The 23,396-nt window shown below is 55.2% G+C and overlaps 1 protein-coding gene across 2 annotated transcripts in view; it reads left to right on the forward strand.

Moving 5' to 3' along the window:
• Positions 1-23,396, forward strand: part of AP1M1 (adaptor related protein complex 1 subunit mu 1) — a 29,666-nt gene that overhangs the window by 4,793 nt on the left and 1,477 nt on the right. Inside the window, exons 2-10 of one of the 2 annotated variants that reach the window (XM_003363817.5) lie at positions 3,234-3,390; positions 5,825-5,892; positions 7,406-7,536; positions 8,068-8,215; positions 15,750-15,876; positions 16,899-17,041; positions 17,540-17,611; positions 18,283-18,441; positions 23,059-23,184. In XM_003363817.5, the coding sequence (XP_003363865.2) occupies positions 3,234-3,390; positions 5,825-5,892; positions 7,406-7,536; positions 8,068-8,215; positions 15,750-15,876; positions 16,899-17,041; positions 17,540-17,611; positions 18,283-18,441; positions 23,059-23,184 (1,131 nt within the window). Of the gene's footprint in view, positions 1-3,184; positions 3,391-5,824; positions 5,893-7,405; positions 7,537-8,067; positions 8,216-15,749; positions 15,877-16,898; positions 17,042-17,539; positions 17,612-18,282; positions 18,442-23,058; positions 23,185-23,396 lie in introns of both variants that reach the window. The other variant, XM_070246535.1, reaches the window with a different exon arrangement.

Here is a 23,396-nt window from a genome sequence, read left to right on the forward strand (position 1 = left end):
GCCCTGGGGGAGACTCTCAGTTCCCCCCAAGCAAGTGCCCCAGCCTGGGGACCCTGTTTGTCTTGGTCATCTCTGTGTCCCCAGGCCTCGCATGGTGCATGGCACAGGGGCACGCAGTGCATCCTGGGTAAATGAGCGGACTTCTCTGCAGCCCTGGTGAGGGCAAGCAAATGAATTTCTCCTTACCTTTTCCTTTGAGCACTCTAGGGACCCAGGGGCCCCGTGCCAGCGGCAGCCCCCAGAGTTGTTTGCCTGGGGAAGAAGCTGGGCCTTAGGAAGCCAGGAAGGCAATGTTTATGGAGCAGAAGTGGCCCTGCAGGGAGTGAGAAGTAGGGTGATGAGCCTGGCTCACCTTTGCTCACCATGTGCCCCAGGTGGTGGTACCACTCCTCTGGACGTCATGTCCCCTCAGGGGCCAGTATGGGAGGCAGGATATGCTCCTGACAAGGAGTGTGTGGAGGGCACGTGGGAGTCCTTCGGCCAGGGCCTGGTCCAGGTGCCCACAAGATCACCCCCCGGGTGCTGGGTCCCTGACAGGCCTTCTCAACCTCAGCAGGAAGAGGGCACAGGGACCCTTGCCCACGGGCCATCAAAGCAAAACCAGGAAAGGAAGGTTGTCTGTCTGTCTATCTCTGTCACTGTCTTGTTCTCTTTCTCTCTCTGGCGTGAAAAAGCAAAGACACTGTATTTCACGAACCTACAGCTTCCGAGGCAGGTGCTCTGGGCTCAGTCAGCTCAGCGATGGTGCTCTCAGGGCATGCTGGGTCCTGCAGCTGGCTGTCCTCGCGGCCCGCAGGAGCAGCAGCAGCTCTGGGCAGTGTCTCCACACACAGCCTCGCTGGGCTGCAGAGCCTCTGCCCCCTTTGCTTCCATCAGGGAGCTGTACCGTGCGTGGAACAAATCAGGCTTCCTGAAAGTTCACCCTTACAGCTACCCAGAAAGCCGCGAGCACGCTGTCCATCACCCCTGAGGTGTCCTCACACCCCTTTGTGTCCAGCCTGTCCCCAGGCAGCTGCTGCTGTGTTTTCTGTCACCATTTCCCGAGATTCTACATAAATGGAATTGTGTGGGATGTGCTGGCCATTGTCTGGTTTCTTCCACTCGGCCAGTGGTCCCAAGATTCCTTCATGTCAGCGTGAGCGTCAGGACTCGTTCCTTTCACGGCTGAGGAGTGCTCCATCTGTGGGCAGACACCGTCTGTGTCTCTGCTCACCTGTTGGAGGACATCAGCATTCTCTCCAGCCTGAATCCATTTAAAATAAAGCTGCTGTGGAATCGAAAGCCCAGAAATAAACATCTGTGGACAGCTAATCTTCGACAAGGGAGCCAAGAACTTACAATGGAGAAAGGAATCTCTTCAATAAATGGTGTTGGGAAAACTGGACAGGCTTAGGCAAAAGAATGAAAGTAGACCACTATCTTACACCAAACATAAAAATTAACTCAAAATGGATTAAAGACTTGAATGTAAGACCTGAAATCATAAAACTCCTGGAAGGAATTATAGGCAGGACACTCTTTGACATCAGTCTTAGCAGCATCTTTTTGAATACCATGTCTACTTGGACAAGGGACAAAAGAAAAAATGAACAAATGGGGCTACATCAGACTAAAAAGCTTCTGCAAGACAAAGGAAACCATCAACAAGGTGAAAAGACAGCCCACCAACTGGGAGAAAATATTTTCAAATCATATATCCAACAAGGGGTTAATTTCTGAAATATATAAAGAACTCACAGAAGTCAACAACAAAAAACAAACAACCCGATCAAAAAATGGGCAGAGGATCTGGACATTTTTCTCAAGAGGATATACAGATGGCCAACAGGCATGTGAAAAGATGTCCAACAACAGTAATGATCGGGGAAATGCAAATCCAAACGACAATGAGAGAGCACCCTACGCCACTCAGAATGCGTGTAATTAACAAGACAGAAAACAACAGATGTTGGAGAGGGTGTGGAGAGAACGGAACCTTCATACACCGCTGGTGGGAATGCAAACGCATGCAGCCACTGTGGAAAACAGTATGGAGATTCCTCAAAACATTAAAAATAGAAATACCATGCAACTATCCCAAAGAACATGCAAACAGTAATGCATAAAGATCTCCGCCACCCCGTGTTCACGGCAGCACTGTTTACAATAGCCGAGACTTGGAAGCAACACACGTGCCCATCAACAGATGAATGGATAAAGATGCGGGATATTTATACAATGAAATACTACTCAGCAAGAAAAAAGCACAAAATCATCCCATTCACAACAACGTGGACAGACCTTGAGGGTATTGTGTTAAGCAAAATAAGCCAGACAGAGAAAGACAAACGCCATATGATTTCACTCATGTGGAAGATAGACAAACACGAGGATAAGGAGAACAGGGTAGTGGTTACCAGACAGAAAAGGGGAGGGCAAAAGGGGTAAAGGGGCACATATGTCTGGTGACAGATAAAAACTAGACTATTAGTGGTGAGCACGATGCACTCTACACAGAAACTGATATATTATAACATACACTTGAGATTTACACAATGTGAGAAACTAGTATGACCTCAATAAAATAATTTAAAAATAAATAAGTAAAATAAAATAAAGCTGCTGTGGACATATGTTTCCGTTTCTCTTGGGTAGATACCTAAGAGAGGAATGGCTGAATCATAACCTCAATGGATCTTTCTGGGCACCTGCCACACTTTACCCAGGTGGCTGTTCCATTTTACATTCCCACCAGCAGTCAGCGGGGGTCCCGGATGCTGCGCATCCTAACCCACAGGCTGAGAGAGAGAGGAGGAGAAGGGCTCCTCCCCTGTGGGCCACAGGCGGGTTCCAGCAGATGTAAACACTCAGCAGCGTCTGCTGAACAGGTGCCCTGACACAGGCAGACGAGCAGGGGGAGTTAGCACAGGAAAGGCTCTGAGAAGGTCTGCAGTGAGAGCCTGTGGACGTTGCTTAACCTGGTGTCCCCCAGGCGATTCAGTGCTGGACTCGCCCGTGGCTCCCTCCCACCTTCCCCCTGCAAAGAGCCCCGCTGGCCCCTGTGGAAGTTCACTTTGGGAAATGCTCTCCTTGGGGAATTCCCTGGGAGATGGAGATCAGACGGCCTCGAGTCTACACCCTCTGATGGCCTACTGTGATCAGGGTCCCAGGAGGGAGGGAGCTGATAAGTCTGCCCCCGCCCCAGGCTCCCGGCTGTGGGACTCAGTGAAAGCCTCTGCCCTCCACCGGCCCAGGTGCTCATCTGCCGGAACTACCGCGGCGACGTGGACATGTCGGAGGTGGAGCACTTCATGCCCATCCTGATGGAGAAGGAGGAGGAAGGCATGCTGTCGCCCATCCTGGCCCATGGGGGCGTCCGCTTCATGTGGATCAAACACAACAACCTGTACCGTATCCTTTTGCGGGGGAGCTCCCAGGCGGACTCCTGTGTGGGTATGCACGTGTGCACGTGTGTGTGCCCACATGTACACACGTGCAACGAGAGCTGCCGGCACTGGCCCTGGCCCAGCCCAATGGGGCCAGCTGACCCGGCCCGGCCCTGCCAGAGCTCTCTGCTGCCGATGAGATGCATGCAGGACACGCAATGACAGGCGGACCTCTTCTGTTCCAGGGATCTAGGAAGGCTTCCCTGGAGAGGCCTGCAGGAAGGCCAGCTGTCCATCTTGCCAGAGGAGTGGGCAGGCAGGAGGAGTGCCAGGCCCGGGCCAAGGGTCTGCAAGGGGAAGGCGTGGCCCATTCCAGAGGCCGCAGTAGGACACTGGAGAGGGGTGCGCGGTGGGAGCGAGGCCCACGTGGTCAGTGGGCACAGGCCATGGGGGCTCGTAGGACATCACCTTACGTGTGATGGGGAGTCTTTGGGACGTTTTAGGCAGAGGGGAGGTACAGTCAGATTTGCGTTTTCTGAAGGTCTCTCACTCCTGAGGGGACCACACTGCAGGGAACAGAAGTGGGCATGGGGAGGTGGCGAGGACATTGGGATTGGTGTCCAGGTGGGAGGGGTAGTGGCCTGGACCACGAGGGGGCTGGAATACAGCGAAGGGGAGAGATTCCTCACAACCCCGCCCACATCCCGGGCCCCCTGCCCTCAGGCCCATGTTTCTGTCCACAACGTCTGACTGGCCCCCATGGCTGTGGTCAGCCCTCCAGGCTCCAGGAGGGGCCTGGCTTTTCAAACTCAGCTCCAGCAGCTGTGTGCCTAGAGGCAAGTCCCTCCCCTTCCCACTGTGCAGGGGGAGCAGTTACTCCTCCCTGCAGGGCCATTAGGGTCTGCTGAGCGGATGTGTGCGATGCACCCAGCAGATGTGGGTTCTCTCCCCTTTCCCGTGTTCGTAGAGACACGTGGGACCTTGCTAGTGCAGGTGTGGTTCACAGGCCACAGCATCCTCGGGAGCCTTCTGGGAATACAGGATCCCAGCCCCCACACAGCCCGCAGGTCAGAGTCCGCGATTCAGCGAGCCCATCTCTTGTGACTTGTGCACATTGCAGCGTGGGAGGTGCTGCCCTGGGCCTGTCCCGGCCGGCCCTGCGGCACGCTTCTGCTTATCCTTCGCCGCCCTCTGGAAGGCCTCGGGGCGGCTCTGCAGAGACTGCCATGGCCTGTAACCCAGCCAGGTGACTGTCTCGGAAGCTGCCCTGGGTCTGGGCAGGGGTTGCCCAGGTGTGGGAGGAGGGCTCGTGTGAGCTTCCAGGGCCGTCAGACCAGTCTCCAGCGGGGCCCGACAGTTCACGTGTGGGCCTCCAGGGAGGAGACAAGGAGGGCTCACCCCTCTGGGTGCCGCACCCTGCCTGAGGGGAGGTCCTGTCCCCCCAGCCTCGTCCCTGGTTCCACTGTCAAGTGACAGTTTCCAGCAAGGCCTGGCCATGAGGGTTGTAGGTGCCCCTGGCCCCCCTTAGAAAGCGCTTGGAGGGTGTGGCCAGGCTGTAGGAGGGAGGCCAGCACTCCTCTGACCGGTCCAGCGTCCATTTCTTGGGCCCCTGCACTGGGCCAGGATGAGGCAGGAAGTGAGGTGAAGGTGGCCCCTGCCCTCCCAGCCCCCTTCCTGGAACTCACAGCTCGGCGCTGGAGCCAGGTGGCCTGGCCTGTCGTGAACGGGAAGTCCAGGGCACAGCCCAGGGGCCTGCAGTGGAGGAGCCGGCTTCCGGGGGGGTTCAAGGCCCCTTAGGGAAAGAGGGACAGGAAGTACCCAGCACACATTGGCTGTGAGGCGAGGCTCCCGCATTGGATGGAGTCTGTGCCGGGCACGCCCCACACATCCCCTCCGTGGATCCGCTCGCAGGCCCCAGTAAATGGGTGAGAAGAGGGGCTTGGTGACAAGTCCACTCCAGGGCCGAGGCTGGCAGGAGGGCTGCTTCCCACAGAGCCTGGCAGGAGCCCTGGACCGCGGGAGGCTCCCATGCGGTCAGCTTTGGAGAAGGGCCAGCTGTGGTCCGGCTTTCCGCTCTCGGAACCAGCCGCACTGCCTCCCCGTGGGCTGTTCACCCCATGAAGGGCCCCTGCCAGGCTTCAGCTCTCAGGCCAAGTCTCCCCTCCTCAGGCAGCCCCCGCCCAGCAGCAGTGGCTTCTCTGTGCCCCTGCTGCCCCTCTGTCGGCTGAGCGCTCCCTGGGGCTGGGACTGCGGCCAGCTGGTAACTGCGGTGTCCCAGGCCCGGCTCAGACCCGGAGCTCAGTAATCCACTGGGGCCGAGGGCACGGCTCAGGGTTGGGCTGGTGGAGGCTCCGAGCCCGGCATGTGGGTGGGGGTCTCTCTAAGACATTCAGCGAGCCGGGGTCTGCGAGGCGGCTGCCCAGGCCTCAGAACGCTCCTTAACTGTGGCCGCCATGCAGTGGTCGCCACCTCCAAGAAGAACGCGTGCGTGTCGCTGGTGTTCTCCTTCCTCTACAAGGTGGTGCAGGTGAGTCAAGCCACAGGGGCCCTGGAGGGGTGTCGGTCGTCCTGATTCTGCTGTGTGTCACCCCAGACTGGCCACCCGAGGGCTGCAGTGTCCCCGGGAGTTCTGGGGCTCAAACCCCAGGGGAAGGGATGGGGAGCTCCAGCTGCTGCATGTGTGGGATTCGACAGCCTGGTGAGGAGAGGAAAGTGAACAGGAGGTGGGGCTCAGGGCAGGAGTGTGCCCTGACCACAGGAGGGACCCCCGCTGGCTGTGAAAGGGTGGAGGGTGGCCAGCTGAGAGTCTGGGGTTAGGGAGGTGGGATAACCAGGAGGAGGGCAGAGGCGAGCTCTGCTCAGAATCTCCAAGGTCCCCGGCTGGGAAGAGCTGACAAGCTAGGCCCAGGCCCACAGCGAGGTGGGAGGCAGAGAGAGCAGTACATGCAGCAGCTCTGGGGCAGGAGCACACCTGGTTGGGTCAGGGAACATCAGGCAGGCCGGTGTGTGAGGGACAGAGTGTGGGGCTGAGGTAGCAAGGTGGGTGGGGCTGGACCCTGGGGTCGAGGCTGGGCAGCACCTGGTGACGAGTTTAGGTTTCGTTCCAAGTCTCATGAGAGGTGGTGCTTAAGATCATCTCTCTGTCTGCTGAGTAGAGAAGGAGCTTGAAGGCAGGAGGGAGGCCAGTGAGGGGGTTGCTGCGGCCTTCTGCAAGAGGAACTGGGGGGCCTGGCTGAGGTGGGCGCCGCCAGGTTGAACAAAGTGGAGAGTCAGACCCACGAGGCCCCAGTGGGCCCAGGAGAGCTTTCGTCCCTCCAGTGGTGCAGCATGCAGCTAGCTCACGAGCTTCCTGTGCCACCTGGGCGCAGGCTGGTCTCAGTGGCGAGGGCGTCGGGAGCAGAGCACATGCCCCCTGGGGAGGGCCTTCCCTCCGGAGCAATGGTGCCGTCGCAGGCGGGCAGGCCCGGCAGTGCTGCGTGAGGTCCGAGTGGAGGCCAGGCGGTCTGGGTCCTGAGCACAAGAGGCGTCAGCAGGCCGGGAGCCAGGAGGGGGAGCCAGGAGGGCCCTCCTCCCTCGAGGGATGGCACTTCCTTTCTCCCCGTGACCTTCCTTCCGTGTTAGTGCTGAAGAAACGCCCCGCCTCGGTCCTTCTTTGGCCCTCTTAATTTTCTGCTGAAATGAGGAGGGCATGTCTGCATGCAGAGCTGCACAGGCTGGCGGCTCAGGGAGGCTGGGAGGACCACCTGTCCTGTCCCCAGTGGCTCCTGCCCCTCACCTGAACCCCTCCTGACTCAGTGGCAAAGGGTGACAGTTACAGTGGGGATTAAAGAGAGGCTCAGAAGGGGTCCGGGCCTGGGGCGTCTGTCAGGGAGGAGAGGAGCGCGGCCCCGCGGGGCGGGATTCAGGGCTTCTGAGCAGGCCTCAAGGCCACCTGTGCCCCCGGCCTCCTGGGTTCCGGCCGGAAGGGCAGACGGGTGTGTGCGAGCGCTCCTCTCCTCCTCCCTGTCCACTGGCTGCCTGTGCCACTGCCGGTGCCGCAGGTCTTCTCCGAGTACTTCAAGGAGCTGGAGGAGGAGAGCATCCGTGACAACTTCGTCATCATCTACGAGCTGCTGGACGAACTCATGGACTTCGGCTACCCGCAGACCACGGACAGCAAGATCCTGCAGGAGTGAGTGGACGGCGCGGCCCCGGCAGGCCGGGCGGTGGCGGGCGGTTGCGAGTTCTTGGCAGTTTTAGATGCCCTTCCCGCTCAGCATCCCTTTAGGACCGGGGCCTTGGTCCCCCTGTTGGGCAGTGCCTGGAACGCCTGGTGGGTGGGCGTTGCCTGCCTGTGTTTCCACCTCATAACAGGCTGTGAGGGGAGCCCTCCTGGAAGCTGCCCTCTGCCCCTGGGGCCCAGGCCCGCTCCACGCAGCCCGAGCCGTGTGCCCGTCTCACGAGGAGCGAAGGGCCGCCGAGAGCAGCGTGTAACGGCCCGCACCTTGCGCCTCTTGTTCCCCAAGTGGGAGTGGGGCCTCCCGCTTCCTCTCCCCGGGGTCGTCCCCTCCGCACACCCAGCCAGAGGGGAGTTCCTGCCCACGTGTTGGCCTCGGCCGCTCGGCGCTCCCTGGGCCTTGGATTTGTTGGGATCTGGGGACGTCCTAAGCTAGTCTTGGATTCGCCTGGCCCGGGCACCTTGACCCTGAGCCCGGCCCCGCAGGTACATCACTCAGGAAGGCCACAAGCTGGAAACTGGGGCTCCTCGGCCCCCAGCCACTGTCACCAACGCGGTGTCCTGGCGCTCCGAGGGCATCAAGTACCGGAAGAACGAGGTCTTCCTGGATGTCATTGAGTCTGTCAACCTGCTGGTAGGCCGCCTGTCTTTTCTGTTCTTTTTTGTTCTTTCTACTTTTGTCTTCTCCGTGATGGAAATCAAAGCAAGAGGCCTGTGAAAGCCAGCAAACCGCAGGGAAATGCTTAGGCTCCCGGGACAGCAGATGAGGGGTGCGGCTTGGGCCGCTCGCTGCGACGCAAGCTGCTTTCATCTTCATTAGCCTTTGTTCTTATTTCCAGTCAGTACGCGTGCAGTGTTGTTTAAAAAAAGAAAGAAAAAGCAGTGTGTAAAGTTAGAGGCGAAGGGCTCTGTAACTGGAAAGACCACCTCGCGGAAGGACTCATCATCATCCATGGGGACCTTATTCTGTAGCTTCACAAATGTACGTTGTTCTTCTGTAAAACTGAGCGTACGAGATGCAGTGCTCCTGCAACTTGTTTTTCTGTTTTTTGAGTTTGTTTGTTTTTACTGTTTTCTGTATGTTTGATTTTGTCTTAATTGTATCTTTTAAATTATCGTTAAGTAAAACTGACCTTTTTTCTAGGAATTTTAGTGCACTTCCAGAATTTTGTACCGCGTGATCCTAATCAGGATCCAGACTAGCCGCATCGCCTCAGAAACCTCCCCGGGCTGCGCCTCTGTGGTGGTGCCCACACCCGCCCTGGCGGCCGTGCTGGGGCCCCTGTCCCTGTAGCTCTGTTTCTGTGAGGTCATCTTCTGAAGGAATCAGACAGTGAGTGACCTTTTGGGTCTGGCTTCTTTCACTCCGCATGATGTCTTTGAGATTCCTGCAGGTTGCCGTGTTTCTCAGGTTTGGTTCTTATATTTGTGTATGTCCATTTTACGTTCTGCACCGCAGTTTGGTTATCCATTCACCCCCTCGAGGACCTTTGGGTCATTCTCAGCGTTTGGCAGTTGGGAGGAGGGTTGCTGTGGTCGTTGCGTGCACAGGTTTATGTGTGGACAGGAGTGTCCGTTTCTCTGGGGCAGATACCCGGGCGTGGGATTGCTGGCTCAGGCGGGAAGTAGATGTTTAACTTGATGAGAAACTGCCAGCCCGTTTGCCAGAGGGGCTGTCGCATGTCTGCGTTTTCCCCAGCGGCAGATGAGAGTTTGGTATGCTCCACGGCCTGGGTCCTTATTTTCACGTGGCCGTCCTGTTAGGTATGGGTGGCATCTCACCTGGCTTGGGGGTTTGCATGTCCCTGATGGCCAGTAATGTTGAACACCTTTCTGTGTGCTGCTTGTCATCCACATATCCTCTTTGGCAAAGTGTCTCTTCAGGTCTTTTGAGCATTTTTAAATTGGGTTGTTTATTTTCTAATTGTTGAGATGTCTTTTGTCAGCTCTGTGATTTGCAAATATTTTCTTGTCTCCATTCTCTTGGCAGTATCTTTCACAGAGCAAAAGTTTTTAATTTTGAGAAAAATTATTAAATTCTTTTTATTGATTATGCTTTTGGTGCCATGTCTGGGAACTCATTGTCAAATACAAGGTCATAGAGATTTTCTCCTAAATTTTTTTCTACAAGTTTTATAGTTTTACGTTTAGACCTGTGATCAGTTTGGAGTTGTTTTATATAAGTTATGAAGTTTATGGCCATTTTTTTGTATATAGAACAATTTTTTGCAGTTCTAAGTCATTTTTTGAAAAGACTACACTTTCTCCCTTGGATTGCTTTTGCATTCTTGTCAAAAAGCAATTGGCCATGTTTTTGCGAGTCTGTCTCTGGACTCTCTGTTCTGTTCCGTGGTTCTCTATGTCTGTTCCTTCGCCAGTACTGCACTGTGACAGCTGGAACTTTACACTGTCTGAAAATCAGAGAATGCATTCCCCCAACGTTCTTTTTCAAAATTGTTATAGCTGTTTAGTTCCTTTGTACCAAATTTTAAAATCGGCTTGTCTATATCTACAAGAAATCCTGCTGGGATTCTGATTGCTGTTGTGTTAAATAACTCAATTCACCTATTTGAGGGAGAATTGGTACCTTTAGTATATTCAGTCTCACAATCCATGAGTGCAGTATTTCTCTATATGTTTAGGTCACCTTTGATTTCTTTCTTCTGTCTTTTGTAGTTTTTACCTTGTACATGTTTTGGCAGATTTATACTTAAGCATTTCTTTTTTTTGATGCTATTGTAAATTGTATGTTTTCAATTTTATTTGGTAGAATTCACCAGTGAAACTGTCTGAGCCTGGAGATTTCTTTTTCACAATATTGTGAAGTACAAATTTCAGTTCTTTAATGGTTACAGGATTATTCAGGTTTCCTCTGTCATCGTGAGTGGGTTTTGGTAGTTCGCTGTTTTGCAGACGCTGATCCTTTTCCTGTAAGCCATTGAGTTTCCTGCAGAGTGCCGTCTGTAGCGTGCCCTCACATCTTTCAGTGTCTGCAGCGTCTGCGCTGACGCCACGCTCTCACTCCTCATACTGGTCATTTATGTCGTCTTTCTTTTTTCTTCATCAGTCTTGTGAGAAGTTTATCTATTTTATTGATCTTTACAGAGAATCAGCTTTTGATTTCATTGATTTTTCTCTATTGTTTTTCTCTTTGTAATTTCATTGATTTCTGCTCTTGTCTCTAATATTTCCTTCTCCATGATTTGGGTTTATTTTTCTCTTTTCCTAGTTTCTTAAGGTAGAAACTGAAGATACTGATTTGAAACCATTCTTCTTTTCTGATATAAACACGCTATAAATCTCTCTCTAGACACTGGTTTAGCTATGTCCCACAATTGGTACGTTGGATTGTTGTTTTTGTTCAAAGTATTTTCAAATTTCCCTCGAGATTTCCTTTTGGCCCGTGGATTATTTAATAAAAGTGTGTTGATTAATTTCTAAATGTTTGCAGATTTTTCTGTTGTCTTGTGGCCATTGATTTTTAATTTCATTCCGTTAATGTCTGAGAATATGAGAATATATTGCGTATAATGTCAGTTCTTTAAAATTTGTTAAAGTTTTTTTTTTTTAAAGATTTTATTTTTTTTCCTTTTTCTCCCCAAAGCCCCCCAGTACATAGTTGTATATTCTTCGTTGTGGGTCCTTCTAGTTGTGGCATGTGGGACACTGCCTCAATGTGGTTTGATGAGCAGTGCCATGTCATTTGCATTGCACTCTCTTCATTCCCAATTTTCCAGGTTTCCTTCTGGAATCATTTCCCTTCCACCTAAAAAACTTTTTTTTAGCAATTCTTTCAGAACAGGTGTACTGGCTACAAATTCCCTTGTTTTTCCGTCCTCTGAGAATGTCTTTATTTTACCTTCATTCCTGACTGATATCTACACTGGATATCCAATTCTGGGTTGACAGTTCTCTTTTAGCACCTTAAAAACGTTGTGCCACTTCCTTCTAGGCTCACAGTTTCTGGTGAGAAGTCCAGTCGCTCAAATCCATGCCCCCCGTAGGCAGCACATTGTTCTCTCTGGCTGCTTCCCAGGTTTCCCTTTGTCTTTAGTTTTAAGCAGATAGATTATAATGTGTCCAGGTTTGGGTATCTTTGGGTTTCTACTGTTTGGGTTTTCTTGAATCTGCAGGTTTATGTCTTTCACCAAACTTGCAGTGTTCCCAGCCATTATTTCCTCAAATATAGTTGATCATTTCACTCTTTCTCTTTTCCTTCTGTGCTCCAGTGACACGAACGCCAGCCTTTTCTTATCGCCCCAGAGTCCCTGAAGCTGTTTATTTTATTCCACTGTTTTGCTCTCTGTTGTTTAGATTGGATAATTTCCATTGCTCTTTCTTCAAGTTCACTGGCTTCTCCCTGTGTTGTCTCCATTCTGCTCTTGAGCCCATCCAGCAAGTTTTTAATTTCAGTTATGGTATTCCTCAGTTCTGAAATTTCCATTTGATTTTCTTCCTATCATCTGTTTCTTTGCTGAGACTTTCTATTTTAACATGTGTTGCAAGAGTGTTTGCCATTTTTATCATAGCTGATTAAAGTCTTTGTCATATAATCCAAATACTGTGTCAGTGTTGTGTCTGTTGCTTGTATTTTCCACGTGAGCTGAAATTTTCATGGTTCTCTGTATGCTGTATAATTTTAGATTACATCCTGGACTTTTTGAACACTAAGGTATAAGGTTCTAGGTCTTATTTAAATTATATGGTAAATGTTGATTTTTTTTAGCTAACAGGTGACCTGGTTAGGCTCCAGCCACAGTTCCAGCCTCCAGTCTGTGGGCCATGAGTATCAGTTTTTTTGGGTTTTTTTAAAAGATTTTATTTTTTTCCCTAAAGCCCCCCGGTACATAGTTGTATATTCTTCGTTGTGGGTCCTTCTAGTTGTGGCATGTGGGACACTGCCTCAGTGTGATTTGATGAGCAGTGCCATGTCCGTGCCCAGGATTCGAACCAACGAAACACTGGGCCGCCTGCAGCAGAGCGTGTGAACTTAACCACTTGGCCATTGGGCCAGCCCCCTTTTTTTTTTTTTTCTGCTTTTTCTTCCCAAATCCCCCCAGTAGATAGTTGTATATTTTGAGTTGTGCGTCCTTCTAGTTGTGGCATGTGGGATGCCGCCTCAACGTGGCCTGTTGAGCAGTGCCATGTCCGCACCCAGGATCCGAACTGGTAAAACTCTGGGCTGCTGAAGCAGAGCACACGAACTTAACCACTTAGCCACGGGGCTGGCCCCTGAGTATCAGTTTTTAAAGGCTTCCTGTCATTTGCTATTTGAGTCTATCGCGCGTGTGCACTGTCCAGTGGTCAGGCTGGGACTAGGCAGTTTGGTTGTCCAGGTCTTTGGCATGCTAATTAGGACCATGCCTTGCACGCCCCCTTCTAGAGAGCTCTGGAGACGTGAACAGCGTCATGGGGTTGCTTTCCTGAGCTCCTCACTCTCTGCTCTCTTCCTAGTGCTTTCTGGCTGCCTGGGGCTTCCCTTTTTGGTTCTGCAGACAAAAACTTGTGGCTCTAGAGCCCCAGTTTGTTGTGCATGTCTGCAGTTGGCCCCGAATCCTGGGTTTGCCCCACCCTCTCTAAACAGCAGCTAAATGGCTTGGGGCCTGGGATTTGAGAGAACAGAAAAGGGGGGAAACGGGGGGTTTCCGTACTCCCTCTGAGCCACAGGAGTTCCCCTTCTGGCCCCGGAGCCAGAGCTAGAGGCTTCCACGAGCTCTGTCTGCACCCAGGTGTCACTTCCACTTCCAGGTTTCCTCTGCTCTTCCACGGAGTGGGGGAGGGGAGGGGCGCTGCTCGTTTCGCAGGCTCTGCCCGGACCCACCTGCTGCACTTTCCAGAGTCTCCCCACAGTTGCCCGTGTGTCCTTCCCAGGTTTTGTGGCTGTAGTCAGTGGCAGAGAAAGGGTGACGCAAGCCAGCTGCGTCTCACCTGCGGGCTGCCTGTCTCCACATGGGACAGTACCTCCTCCCACTGTTTGGGCTGAGCCGATCCCATCATGTGGGTCACTTATGCGGGCCTGTTTCTGACCATTAGAGACGGGACAGAAATGCGTGTGCCTCCTCCTCAGGTGCACACTTTGGGCTTCCCGCTTCCCTGGGCAAGGCTTCTGGAGGGCTGAGTCTGCAGACGTGGAGCTGCTGAGCAGCCATGCTTTCCACCAAGACTCCCAGTGGACTTCATGGAAACGCGTCAGCCTTCTTACTCTTGGGGCTGTGGGACAAGGCAGTGGCCTCACTGGCTCCCTCCTGCCTGAGGACCTCTGCCCGGACTGTTTGCTGAGCCAGCACACGGCTCAGGTGCCCTGGGGTGGGAGAGCAAATCCAAGGGAGCCACTTAGAACAGCTGTGTGGGAAAGCGCTGGGCCTGCAGGGCTGTCCCGGCCACAGTGCGTCCCTGCGCCTGGCTCTGCCCAGGGACCCGCGTTCCTCTGTACACGGGGCAGCGCGCAGTGGGTGTAGACACCCCAGGCATGTTAGAACCTTCCCAAGTCAGATTGCAGAGCTGGCAGCTGCTAGAGTCCACATCGGGCTCCAAATTCTGGAAATCCAGCTGTAGAGGTGTACCCAAGCAGCCGGTCCCTCCCTCCCTCAGCCAGTATCTCTGCCGACCCCACCCTGGGGAACCCCCTGGCTCTGGGCCGCCGTTCACACCGCAGCTGGGGAGGCCAGCCCCGTCCTGGTGGCTGCCCATGGGGCCAAGATTAGCCTTGTGGGCTGCATGGCTTTTCTGCTCCACTTCCTGGGCCTTCCTTCCCAGCGTTCTTGACCTCATGTGTTTAGTGACAGAGGTCTGTGCCATCCCAACTCCCCAACGGTGAGACAGCCCCAGAGAATGGGATCTGGAGGTGGTCACAGTTCAGGAGTGCAGAGGACCAGCAGGGTAGGGCTGGCGGGGGTGGCAGCCAGAACCGGGCCAGGGCCCACGGCTGCACCGGCTCACTGAGTGCTGCTGCCCCTGGGCTGGACCCAACGGCAAGCAGCCTGGCATAGCCCCTCCCCAGAGGGGCCTGGAGGCGGAGGGACACGCAGACAGTGCTGGCGAGAGGCAGAAGAGGAGGCAGCAGCTGTGTACCGTGGGGGCAGGGAGCTGCCTGCTGGGGTGAGGACAGCGAGGACCATTGTGGCCAGAGCACATATAGCGACCCTGGGAGGCGATGAGCCAGACCCTGCAGGCCCTTCCGTCCTGTTTCCTGCCTTTCTGGGGCCGCCATCGGGTTCTCCACTGCCCCCAAGGCAAAGGGCTTTTCATGCACATGGGGCTTTCTAGACACCTGGGTTAGACCCTGCAGAAGTCAGAGGCTCAGCCTCCATCGTGTGAGCATGGCTGGCGCCTGTGAGGAGTGACCTGTGTGGTCCCAGGGCCTCTGGGTTTGCAGCCCTTGGTCTCGCTTGCTGGCATGGCTGTGGCCTTGTGCAGAGTGGCGCTGTAGAGTAGTGGTCAGGGCTGCGACCCAGCACCTCTGCCCACTGCTCCGTGCCTCATCTCAGAAGTGGGCCCGAGGAGAGGCACTCCAGCAGCCTGGCTCCCTCAGGACAGGCTCAGGCGGCCCAGAGGTCTGCTGTGATTTTCATCGCATTCTCAGATGCCTCCGGCTTGCAGGGAGTCACAGGGTCTCCCAGTCACAGCCCCCGCGGGCTGGCACGGAGCCACCTGGGCAGTGCTGGCTGCTGGGCTGCGTCTGCTAAAGTGCCTTGTTGCTTTGGGTCTGTGCTTATCAGATGTCAGGGCAGCCCTGGGGAGCAGGGACAGCTCCGGGCACAGGAGGCTCCGTCTGTGACAAGCCTGAAGGTTTGGACAGACAGAGATCTTGAGAAAAGTGAGTCTGGCCTGCTCCAGAGAGCCCCGGGGCGGTGGGTGAGCATGCAGATGAGCTGCAGGGTTTGCCCCGTCATCGTAGGGGCTCCTCAGAGGGAGCGGAGCCTGCGAGAGAGCCCTGAAGTGGACGGCCAGGCCTAGGTCACCAGGCCCAGCCATGACGGAGGGGCCCATGCGGCCTGAGGCCTAGAGGGGCCCACGAGTGTCTGCCCCGCTGGCTTGCCCCTCCCTCTCCAGCCAGGGGCTGGTGAGCAGGGCGTCCAGGATGGAGGTGGCTGGGAGGTCTTACAGCATGCTGGGGGACAGTAGCTGGGAGGCAGGGCCGCCTCTCACGCCCACCCTGCCACCCCCAGGTCAGTGCCAACGGCAATGTCCTGCGCAGCGAGATCGTGGGCTCCATCAAGATGCGGGTGTTCCTCTCGGGCATGCCCGAGCTGCGCCTGGGCCTCAACGACAAGGTCCTCTTTGACAACACAGGCCGTGAGTACCCCCACCCACCTTGTCCCAGGCCCAGTCAGAGCTGGGGGAGTGTTCACCTGCATGGGGCGCAGGCCGAGCTGCGGCACTTGGGTGAGAAACATTGTCACGTGGTTCACGAGATGCCGTGAAAAGGAATAAATGAACACCTGGATGGGGAGGGCCTGGGATGGTGAACACCCTAAGGTCAAGTCCCCTCGACGGCCTGGCTGAGCGCGTGGAGGGTTGCAACTGGTCCTCCACCCACTACCCCCTGCACGTGGGACGGCTCAGGGTCAGCCTCGCTCCCTCCCCGCGGGCCACTGCTGCCCTCGCCTCGGGCCCTGGGTCTGGCCTATCTGAAGGCCACACGCAGTGCTGCAGCTCCAGTCCCCAGGCCTGGTGCGGCACTTCCTATAGTGGGACAGGGTCAGGGCGGCCTCGGGGGCTCAGAGTTGCTGGGGCTGCACGTTTGCAACCTGGACCACCTGGCCCCTGGCCCACCACAGGCCCTGCAGTGGGGAGCAGTGGCCTCAACTGTCATAGTTATGTCCACAAGGGCCATAGTGAGGGCTTTTCAGGCAGTAGCCATCAGGGTGGCTCCCCTCCCAGGGCTAGGCCTGGCCTGTGTGGCCCTCTGTGGGGTGGGAAACAAGACAGGACCCCAGGACCCTCAGAGAGCTCTAAGCCATCGTTACGCATCCCCAGCCGGGTCTCTTAGTCATTCAGCAAACATGTCCCAAACCGCAGCCCTGGCTGGGCCCTGGGCTGGCTGCTGGGGATTCAGAGTGCACCAGCCTGACCAGCCCTGCCCTCAGCACATGCCCAGTGTCAGGACGTAACAGGGCCTCCAGAGGAGAGGAGGGCCAGGGCAGGTTGTCCTGTGACCTGGCCCCCTTAGTGTCCCTGGTCCAAGATGCTGTCACAGATTTGGGGGGCAGGACAGCTCTGCTCTGGCAGAGGTGGACCCACGGCAGTGGGAGTGTGGCTGAGAGAGTGACCCTAGGGCCTAAGGTCCATCCCACCCTCAACCCGCCTCCCCTCAGGTGGCAAAAGCAAGTCAGTGGAGCTGGAGGATGTGAAGTTCCACCAGTGCGTGCGGCTCTCACGCTTTGAGAATGACCGGACCATCTCCTTCATCCCACCCGACGGCGAGTTCGAGCTCATGTCCTACCGCCTCAACACCCACGTGAGTGCGCCAGCCGCCGGCTGCCAGGGCCCTGGCCCCGCCCCTCCCTGGCTGGGTCTCCCCCAGCAGGTGCCTGGGAGGCTCCCAGCCACTGCCCGTTCCTCCCTGGTGGCACAGCCCCTGCCCAGGGGCGTCAGTCCACGCGGAGACGCCAGGGCGGGCACAGCTCCCATGGCTGCCCGGGCTCCGAGGAGCCTGTGTCTCACAGGCTGGGGCTCCCGACCCGCTGAGGGGCCATACCCCCATGGCACCCCTGCGCCTCTCCCGGGCAGCCGCAGCAGAGCAGCCTGGCACAGGTTTCTGCATTTTCACAGAGGCCCTCGGGCTCTGTGCTCTCACCTGTGCCAGCGTTGCTGTGGACTCCTCCAAGAGCCCCTGCAGCAGTGGGCTGGGCCGACAGCCAGGCAAATGGTCTTGTGCCCGAGGCCTCAGCTTACCCTCTGTGAAACAGGGCTTTGTAAGATGAGCAGGTCTGAGCCACCCGCACTGCCCTGACAGGTCAAGCCCTTGATATGGATCGAGTCCGTGATTGAGAAGCATTCCCACAGCCGCATCGAGTACATGATCAAGGTGCGCATGTCCTGCACAGCGTCAGCCTGGAGGCAGGGGGGCGGGCACAGGGTGACATGGGTGGCCCCGTGGGCAAGGGCATTCCTTTGTCTCTGGCCTGTCCAGGGCCTTTGGTGCAGGCTCCTAACCCAGGTCTGGGGCCGGGGGGCTCTGAGACCCCTGTCCTAGGGAATGAGGGCCATGGCTCTCATCCGTGCCGCCTCTCTGTGAGCTCGGACGCAAGAGTAGGCCCAGGGCACAGAGAGGAGACACACTGCTCAGGTCCTGGCTGCGGCCATGTGACAGCAGCCTGTGGCCAGATGTCCAGGAAGGCTGCTGCCTGCAGGGGTAGCACTCCTGCCACTCCGTGACCCCGTCTAGCCCAGGCCAGCCCTGGTGACACAGACATTGTCCCAGGAGGCCAGGGCTTAGCCGGAGGGAGGGGTGGGAGCTCCGAAGGCTGAGGAGACAGGAGGGCAGAGACTGAGCTTCCAGAGTCGGGCATTGGGAGAATCTCAGAGAGCAGAGAGGGTGTGGGCAGTGCCTGGAGAACTGAGGGCCAGCTGGGTGGCGGAGGGGGTCCCACAGGCCAGGCCGAGGATGCCTGTGGCCCTGTGGGGGCCGGCTAGCTGAGGGCTGGGCTGTTTCACCCTCGCCCTGCACAATCTTGGCTGCATTGGCCTCGTCTCCAGGCCAAGAGCCAGTTCAAGAGGCGATCGACGGCCAACAACGTGGAGATCCACATCCCTGTGCCCAATGATGCCGACTCGCCCAAGTTCAAGACCACGGTGGGGAGCGTCAAGTGGGTCCCTGAGAACAGTGAGATCGTGTGGTCCATCAAGTCCTTCCCGGTGAGCACCCTTCTCGGTGGGGAGCCCCCTCCACACTCCCGTCCACACCCACCTGCTCCCTGTGCCCGTCACAGCACAGCACCCTGGCTACTGTGGGTCCCCCCAAGCCTCGAGATGGGGCATAGGGCCAGGATCCCTGCCTGGGGCTCCCAGGAGGGTGGACGGAGAGCTGAGGAGCTGGCCAGGCACAGAGGGGAAGCCCGAGCCCCCTGGGAGAGTGGAGGCTGGCTCTGGCCTCGAGGGCCCCCCTCTGCCTTCCTCTTGTTTGTGACCCCGCCCGTCCTCAGCGTCAGGGCAGCGCCCCTTCCTCCCTCCCCTCTCTCACACTCTGGTTCAGAACTCAGCTTCCCTCAGGGGAACAGGCTGCCTTGAGTTCAGAGCACCCCGGGTTCCAGATCCAGCGCCAGCGCCAGGGACATGGAGCGCCGCACCCTGTGCCCGCTCTGCCCCAGCCGCCTGGCTTGCATTGTGGGTTTTGAGTGCTTGAGTCTGCATTTGCAGGAGCAGTGCCCGGTGAGACGAGAAGGCAGTGTGAGCCCCCGTTGCCACTTTCTCATTATACACGAGAGGGGACCCCTGTGCTGATGTCTGAGGGCCGTTTGCATTTCTTTCTCTAGAGACGTTAGTTGCTGTCCCTTGCTCATTTTTCTGTCAGGTTTGGTCATTTTCTTCTTTGTTTCCCAGAGCTTTTTATATATGGGCAGGATTAGTACTTTGCCTTTGATGTAAGTTGCAAATGGTTTTCTTCAGTTTGATGTTTGTCTTTTGACCTTGCTTATGGTGTTTTTTGCTGTGTAACTTTTTTTGAGTGCTTCTTTGTTTTATCATTGTTGTTTAACATAGTCAAATTTCTCATCTTTTCCTTTTAGTGTGTCTGGATTTTAAGTCATACTTTGAAAGGCTTCCGTGTTCCCCATCATAAAGCAATTCACCCAGGTTTGCTTCCAGAGCCTGTACAATGGCGATTTCACCTTAGGTTTCAGGTCCTTTCAGAGCACAGTCTGGTAAACAGGGTCGAATTTTGTCTTTTTCCAAGTGACCATCCAATTTCCTAACATTTACTAAAGAGTCCCTCTCTCCCCCGGTGGTTTGAAATGCACGTTGAGCAGTTGTCAGACTTTCCTGTGGCATCAGGTCTGTTCCTAAATGTCCTCCCGTCTGTCTGCCCTTGCAGCAAAGCCGCGTTGTAACTCGGGGCTTCATTCTCTGTTTCAGTGTCTGTAGGGCCAGCCCTGCCCCACTGCTTGTCTGTTTTCTGGCGATTCTTCTTGTTTCGTTTTCATCATGAAGTTAGAGTCAGTCTGTCTACACTAAATGTACGCGTAGTTGGGGAGAGTTTACAAAGGTCGGGAGGCTGTTATCCTGTCCAGTCGCTTTGCCCTGGCTCGCCTTTGTGCCTCTGGGGAATGTCTTAACGTTAACCTCGTCTATCTCATATCAGCTTTCTCCTGGTTTAAAAAAGTACTTTTATTGAAGGATAACATGCAGAAAAGTGCAGAAATGAAATGTGAACAACTCGGTGAGTTCCTGTGAGTGCTCACGCCCGTGTGTCTGCAGTCGGCGAGGACCGTGGGGGCCCTCCCCCAGCCCCCAGGGCTCGTCCCCAGTTTGGCACATGTCTCATTAAATTTTTCGGTCAATGTTTGGGTAAATGGGGTCTTCTCTTCCACTGTATCTTCTACCAGGTCGCTACTGTTTCTATGGTAATCTTATGTCCTAGGACCTTACTGAATTTTTTGTTTGTGGTAGTTTTTCTTTCGATTCTCATGGATTTTTAGATATTCTTTCACATCCTTCGCAGCCAAATGCAGTTTTCCCTTTTCCACTCTTGTTCCTGGGCGTCTCATGGCTTCTGGAGTCTCATTACTTCTCACTGCTCCAGCTGCTGTCTCGGGGCCTGTACGGGGTGGTGGGGAGCGTGGCCTCCTGGCCTGGCCCTGCTGGGGTTCCTCCCAGTGCAGGGCTGCTGGGCCGTGGGCTCCCTCCAGTCCCACTGGGTAACAGATTGAGCCAGGCGCCTCTTCAGTGTCTCTCTGAGTTCAGACGTATTAACGGTGGGTCTCGGACCATCCGTGCCTTCTGGTCAGCTCCCCCTGATGGTGGTCTATTCTCTTTGTAATGGGCCACCAAGTTCTGTTGGTTAACGTTATATGTAGGATTTTTACATTGGTATTCATAACTGAGATGAGTTTTTTTGGTATAGTCTCTATCAAGTAACAGTGTTATACCTGTTGCGTGATTTTTTCGTCTCCTTTTCCCTGCTGCAGAGCAGTTTAAGTAGGCTTGAGGTCATCTGGTCTTGAGAGGGTTGGTGGAATTTGGCTGTTTGACCTCCTGCGTCTCTGCTGCTTTCTCTCTCTTCTGGAAATTAGGCCGTTTAGATTTCCATTTCTGTTGGAGTCAGTTTGGGTAAATTATATTTCCTACAGAGTTATCCATCCTAACCAGGTTTTCAAATTTGTCTACACAGAGTTGTAAAAACTGGTCTTTTTGTCCTTCTCTGATGACAATTACTTCTCTCTCATTATTTATTTGGCTTATTTGTGCCTTCTTTTTTTCTTGATAAGGTTACCTAGTGGTTTGTCTATTTTTTTTTCCAGATTTGCTTTTTAATTGATTGGTTGTATTATTTTCCCATTTTCTAAATCTTTAATTTTAATTTCTTAGTCTTTTGTTTGTTCTAATTCTAATTTTTCAGGTTAGATTTTTTAAATCGATTATTTTGTTTTTAAATTTATGTTGATATAAATATTTAAGCCACAGATGTCCTCTGAGCCCTACCTTAGCTGTATAACCTGTGGATTCTGACATATATTTGATATCCTTATTATCTAAAAATTCTGTGATCAAATACAGAGTTGGTTAGATTTTTTTAATTTCCTGATGGAAAGACCTCTGTTTTCCATCTTTTCCTCACTACGGATTCAGAGCACTCTGGCCAGAGAATGTTACTCATGCTGTTTCTGCTTTTAGGATTTATTGAAGTGTTTGTTGTGTGCTCACATGAGGTCAGAGTTTGTGGATATCCCATTTGCACTTGTGAAGAAGATAAGGCCTCTGTCCTTGGGCAGAGAATGTGACATGTGCGCCCATGAGGTCCCCCACGATGCTGTGACCACATCCCTGGCAGGGGCTGGGTCAGCTCTGCCTTCCTCCAGCTCCCTTCACCTGGCCAGGAGCATCTGCCTGGTGGGCGTTGCTGCCCGTCATCTGCTGCAGACTCGTACTGCAGCGGCGTGGCTGTGGCCTGTGCCCTTTGCGCCTGTCCTTCTTGCCCTGCCTTCTCCTGATGACAGCAGCCCCGGCTGTTTGTTTGCCCTTGGTGAACACGCCTTCTCCTGTGCCTCCTGCTGGTTTGGCCTTTCTCACTCTCCTCCCGTGGCGTAGCGTGGGGTTTGGTCTTTGAGCCATCCTCTAAGTCTCTCTCTACCATTAACAGCAGAATTAAACCCATTTCCATTGAGCTGACCCACGCAAGGTGGGTGTCCCGACCCCTGCACCCCGGGAGGGCCTCCCTGCGTGCTCTTCGGCTTTGATTTTCCCCTCCATCTTCACAAGGCTCAGGTGTCCGGTCTGGTTATTGTTTCATACACAGGCTGGTGGAGCCGATCTGATTCCTTTGCCACCTGCTCTGTCTGCTGCTGAGACCACGTTATTCCCCCTCGTTGTCCCAGAGTCTTTGCTCAGCACCTGTCACTTGCTCAGCACCTGTCACTCGCTCAGGCAGAGTCCCGCTCGCGCTGGCCTTGGTAGCGACAAGCAGAGACTGACGGCTCGCTCCGTCCCCGGGAGGGGAGCTCGAGGCTGCGCTGGCCTGCGAGGACAGCCCCTGCTCTGGGCAGAAGCAGCCCCAGTCGGTGGGCCGCCACTCCTGCTGCCAGAGCCCTTCAGGTCAAAGACCGTGACGCCCCGGGGCTGACCACGCCTGTGCTCCCCTCTGCTCCAGGCAGCATGTGCTGGGCACTGAGATGCCCTCCCCCTCCTGGCCCAGTCTCGGGTTCCTTCATTCCTAGCCCTGCTCTGAACCTGTCTCTAGAGTCATTGCTCAGCTTCCGGGGCCAGAGCCACCCCCTCACCTACCCTTTGGAGCAGACTTGTCAGTCAGCCGCCAGCATGGCCTCTTGCTTGAGCTGCCTCTCACTGGTCACTGTTCTGCATTGTGACATTCCCCTCTTTCACATACCGCCCTGACGCTGGGCATGTGGGGATGTCCACCTGGACTCAGGCCTGGCGGGCGGGGGACCCTTGTCCTGCGCAGCCTGCACCTGTCGGTACGCGCTCTCCCTCTCTCTTCCTCCTTCTCCAGGCCCATAGCCTCTTTTCCCTGAAGCAAGTAGTCTTGTCTGTCTGGGAGCTTGTGAAACTTTCTCTTGATCCTTAGAATTCGCCGATTTTCCCCGGCAGGGCCTGGGATCTGATCTGCCCGGCAGGGCTGCTGGGGAGTCTGTGAGGCCTGGAGGATAAGTGTGTTAGGGGAGCCGAGTGCCGGGTGACCACCGGCCACTCAGGCAGGGGCTCGGTGGCCAGGCTAGCAGCCCAGCATTCTCCAGGGGCAGCTCTTGGCCAAGCTGGGCTGGGCCTTCGCCTGACGGTCTCCCCCCTCATCTGCAATCCCAGGGCGGCAAGGAGTACCTGATGCGGGCCCACTTCGGCCTGCCCAGCGTGGAGGCAGAGGACAAGGAAGGCAAGCCCCCGATCAGCGTCAAGTTTGAGATCCCCTACTTCACTACCTCTGGCATCCAGGTACGTGCAGCCAGGGCGGCCGGGCCCACCACAGACGTGGACAGGCCCCCTGGGCCCCACAGGGACCCGGGTGGGGTCCAGGCTCAGGGTTGCAGGTGACAGACGTCAGTGCAGCCAGCTTAGACAGGGGTGCTAGCTGGCTTCTGGCAAGGCCTCCAGTGCTGCCCTGACTCTGCCCGTCTCCACACGTGGCCCAGCCCTGGCAGAAAGAG

The sequence above is a fragment of the Equus caballus genome, chromosome 21 (genome assembly GCF_041296265.1).
Source record: "Equus caballus isolate H_3958 breed thoroughbred chromosome 21, TB-T2T, whole genome shotgun sequence".
Lineage (NCBI taxonomy): Eukaryota > Metazoa > Chordata > Mammalia > Perissodactyla > Equidae > Equus > Equus caballus.